At 38.0% G+C, this 4,494-nt stretch overlaps 1 protein-coding gene across 1 annotated transcript; it reads right to left on the bottom strand.

The window, feature by feature from the left end:
- Positions 1–522: 522 nt before the first annotated feature.
- LOC140321303 (thyroglobulin-like) lies at positions 523–2,519 on the bottom strand (the record flags this gene model as incomplete). The annotated part of the gene is made up of 3 exons (XM_072398112.1): positions 2,487–2,519; positions 1,136–1,300; positions 523–690 (listed from the first exon to the last, which is right to left on the bottom strand). Coding segments are annotated over exons 1-3 (363 nt in total), but the record flags the coding sequence as incomplete, so codon positions are not given.
- Positions 2,520–4,494: the final 1,975 nt, after the last annotated feature.

Genomic DNA, 4,494 nt, shown 5'->3' with positions numbered 1-4,494 from the left:
ATCACCAGCAGTCCATTTTGGGTAGAATGGCTCTTTGTCACACAGCCAAGGACCTGGGAGCCCATCACACAGAAGGGGTTTTAGTTCTACAAGACTGACATGATTACATGAGCTCCATTCAGTTCTGGAGAAATGCTGGCTATCCCAGGGGACAAAGAAAAAACTCTTGTAATGTCACTGGACTGGGCCAGAAGACTGAAATAAAAAGGTATTTAGTATTATTATTTTATGTTTATTAAAAGAACCCGGAGGAGTGGTGATTCATAGGGTGGTGGGAAGCTGGGCAACAAGGTGAGTGAAATGTTAACATAAGCAACACCTGAATAGAGCTTACTTATGGCATTTTAATAATAATAATTTCATTATATTTAAGTAATAGGTTGAGGTTTCTCGAAAATGTCTATTGTTGCTGTTTATTGTGATGTTTATTCTGTAAAGTTACAGAAAGGTCAGTTTTAGGTTACCAGATAGGGTGTGTGTCATGAAGGTTCTTTTTTTGTGCACAAGAAGAGTTTTTTTTACCTTAATAGCCTTGGCTCTGCTGATCAGCCCATCATGCTCAGTACTTCCAATAAACAGATCTATATCTGAAGAAGTCTTCTGCTGGAGAAGCTTTGCTGGAGTGTCTTTCAGGTAGAAGCCATCTACAACAGGTCCCCATGTTTGGAAGGGTCCACGAACTGCAAGAAGCTACAGAATAATGATAGAGATTGGTCAACGCTATGCCCTTTATGCTTTGAACTCCATAATGTTTAATTTGACTTTATATTGTGCAAGATAAGGCCAACTGAGTTGGAAAGGAGGCCTGAATAGTGTCACCAGTGACCAAGTCAATAACCAAAATCAGTTCAACAACACAATTAAAAGCAGCCCAGGGGTTTTGTAGTCAGCAGAGAGCTGGAACAATTGTGTAGATCGATGTAGCAAAGCCACAATTGTTGACTTGTTATAGGTAAACATACTTTAAACTGTGTATTTAGCTATGTGCCAACCAAAAACATCTGCTACACTACACCACAGCCTATGTTGGCTACACACTGTTGGCTTAATTCCACAGCCTATAGGAAGCAACTGTTCATTTGTAATTAAAAAAGAAAAATGTTAAAACTTTTACCATCTTATCATACTCCATTACCTTAGTCTGGGCAGCATTAAGGGTAATGGCATCCACTTTGGCCAAACACGTCAGGGCTTCCTCTTCATTTGACGCAGAACAGCCCACTTCCTCTGCCAAGATCTTCACTTGCTCCTGCGCTCTTCTCTCACTCACAGCCAACATTGGAGAAAAGGCCGAACCTCCCTGGAATTTATAAACAAGTGTAACAAAAATTATTTAAACAAATAAATATCCTTCAGCACCAATAAAAGAAAAAAGGGCCCTCGGGTTTATATTCGAGTTAAAGCATTTTCATTAAAAAAGGTTCCTTGGAATTATATTTGAGTACAGTTAGGTCCCTAAATATTTGGAAAGCACCAACTCCAGGGCTTTTATCTGCTTAATTGATAATAACATAATGAAGGAATTGCCCACACAAGCCCATGAAATAGCCTTTGAGTCAATTGTCCAATTACTTTTGAGCCCCTAAAATGAAGTGATTGTGTAAAAAAAGGCTTTAGTTCCTTGCATTTTTATGCAATCTTTTTGTTTAACCCACTGAATTAGAGCTGAAAGTCTGCAGTTCAACTGCATCTGAGTTGTTTTATTTAAAATTAATTGTTGTAATGTACAGAACCAAAATTAGAAAAAAGTTGTCTCTGTCCAAAAATTTATGGATCTAACTAAATAAGCATGCCACAAATCAGCTTCTTTTATTACCAGTAAACATTTTTCTGTTCTCTTACATAATTGTTAGTTTATTATTAGTTAGTTTATTATTATTGATTATTGTTGTTACTTTTATCACTTCATTGGCTACAGTCATGTCCCTAACCATTCCCCAGAGGAGGTCACAATCGAATCTCTTTAGATGAGAATCCACATCTTGAATATAAGAGCCAGCATCGTGCTGTAATGCTGTAGAAAAAGGCTCTTGCTCCTTAGGTGGAAGCAGTGGTCTCTCTTAGGGGATCTATATGCTTCTCAGACCTGTAGATCTCCAATCAGCATCTGCATGAACTCAGCACGAGGTGTGTGAGACCTCTGCAGATAGACCACTGCTTTCACACACAGAGCAAGGACCCCACTGCTGATTGGGAAAAGGCTTTTCTAGTCAAACTGAGGCTTCTTTGTAAAGAAAACCCATTAAGCACATTTGTTTTGTTTCACCTGGAATTGCTGATGTAAACCTGTTTGAGTGTTTAGCTGGGTTTGGACTTTTTTTATATTCACCAGGGAACCCCCCAAGACCAGGTGTAGATAAGAATATACACTGTAACATCTCCAGCTCTGGAATTATTCACCCCATTCATCCCCAAATTCCATCTCACTATCCAGCTGAAGTGCTCTGATCAGACAGTGGTAAGTTGGGGTTGGGACATATACTAACCTCGGAGGAGGAAGTAGACACAGCACACATTGAGCATCAGGGTGCTTCCCAGGAGCACAAAAGGGAAGTTGACTAAAAATAATGGCACCCCAGCTATGGGTTCTAAAACTTCCCTATACATAAAATAAAGTTTTGTTTTTACATACACTTTAAACTCTCCCATTCGTAAGTACATTCCCACATAAGCCTGACAACCGGCGGGGCAAATGTATCATCAACACAGAAAACTTTTGAGTTGTTGCTGTGTTGGGTCCATGGGGAACTTTCCATTTTCAACATTCCCCTTCCTAGTAAAACTATAGGTGCCATGTTAGTAAGTTTTAAGGAATACTGTAACAAACTTGTAGGCACCCTGTGGATAATCCTTTAGGCACCTTTTAATAAACATATAGGTACCACATTAGTAAATTTATAGGCATCTTTGTAGACTCCCTTTTAGTAAACCTTTTGGCACCCTGCTAAGAAACTTGTAGGCTCCTTGTTAGTAAGCCTTAGGTACACTCTTCCTAAAACTATAGTACCTTAGAAAACCTTTAGGCACCCTGCCAAGAAACTTGTAGGCACCCTGTTAGTAAACCTTTAGGTTCTACGTCAGTAAATATATAGGCACCCAGCTAATAAACTTGTAGGTACCCTCTTCGTAAACCTAAAAGTGCCACCTGCACCCTGAAAAAACCTATAGGTACCATGATGGTAAGCTGATAAGCATATTTTATTAATCCTTTAGACACCCTGTTAGTAAATTTATAGGTACCTGGTGAGTAAATTATAGGCACCCTGTTATTAAACCTGCAGGCATCTGTTAATAAATTTGTAGACATCCTGTTAGTAAACCCATAGGTACCATGTAAGCAATTTTTTAAGCATTCTCTTAGTAATCCAATAAGCATCCTGTTAATAATTCTTTAGGCACCTTGTTAGTTACCCGTAGGTATATGTTAGTAAATTTATAGGCACCCTTTTAAAAACTAATTTTAATAATCTTTTTAATTCTTAACTATTTTACTATTTCAATGGCTGGTTGCTAACGTACATGGTGAATAATATTCAAAGGCCGCCATGTACATTGTAGTCGGCTGGGAGTTGTGTTGCTGGTGTACATAGCAAGCAATATTTCCATTCAAAGGTTAGTAAGAGTAAGTGAACCAGGGTGACTTTGCCACATTATTCACCATCAGGAATCCCACAGAAAATACTACAGATAAAAATATTCTATTTTACAAAAATATTACAAACATGTGAGATTGCTAGGGACTTCTGTTAAAACAAGAAGGTTTACAAAAAATGTTCTTGCATAAGGTTTTGTTGTTCAGTCCAAAATAAGTCATTTCCTCCAACTGCAAACTGAGATAGGGCGAGTTTAAGGAAGTAGTCATATTTTATTTTTATTACATTCGGACGTTGGAATTGACATGTTGGTTTGGTATCTCAGCTGCAGTTTGCGTTGAGGCTGACAGAGGAACGGTGTACAAGTTGAATCTAAAATGATGTCTGAGATGTTTGTTTTTGCTAAGAATACATGGTATTAGTGATTGGGAATGGCTAGTCTTCAACAGCCAAATAATTAGGTAAATTTGCTTTGTGAGCACTAGATGTGACGGGATTATATATTGGATGTGCCAAAACATAGTTATACCTATTGTGGCCAAATTATCATATTAAAAAAATCCAATCTATTTCTGGCTCCATTTTTCATTAGGAACAACAGAAGCTTGGTCTTTCGAGCCAGTGAGGACGATCATATCTAGTGATGGAGTTGGCTTTAATAAATGTACAATACCCAATAATGCAATATCCCAGATAGGAGGTGCCGCTTACATTTATTTCAGGCAGTGGTGCAAACAATATCTAGACTTAACATGATAAATAGAGCTTTTTTTTAAATGCGAAAGTGATTAATTCTGAAAGCTAGGCTAAAGCAGGAAGTTAGAGCTTAGCATGCAAATTCTCTTTTGCCAAATAAATAAAATAAAAGACCACCACTTGGTGAGTTTTTGCTTTTTCCCTA

This window comes from Pyxicephalus adspersus, unplaced genomic scaffold, assembly GCF_032062135.1.
Source record: "Pyxicephalus adspersus unplaced genomic scaffold, UCB_Pads_2.0 Sca2161, whole genome shotgun sequence".
Taxonomy (NCBI): Eukaryota; Metazoa; Chordata; class Amphibia; order Anura; family Pyxicephalidae; genus Pyxicephalus; species Pyxicephalus adspersus.
The sequence above is the reverse complement of the archived record's forward strand: the minus strand, read 5'-3'. Positions and strand labels throughout refer to the sequence as shown.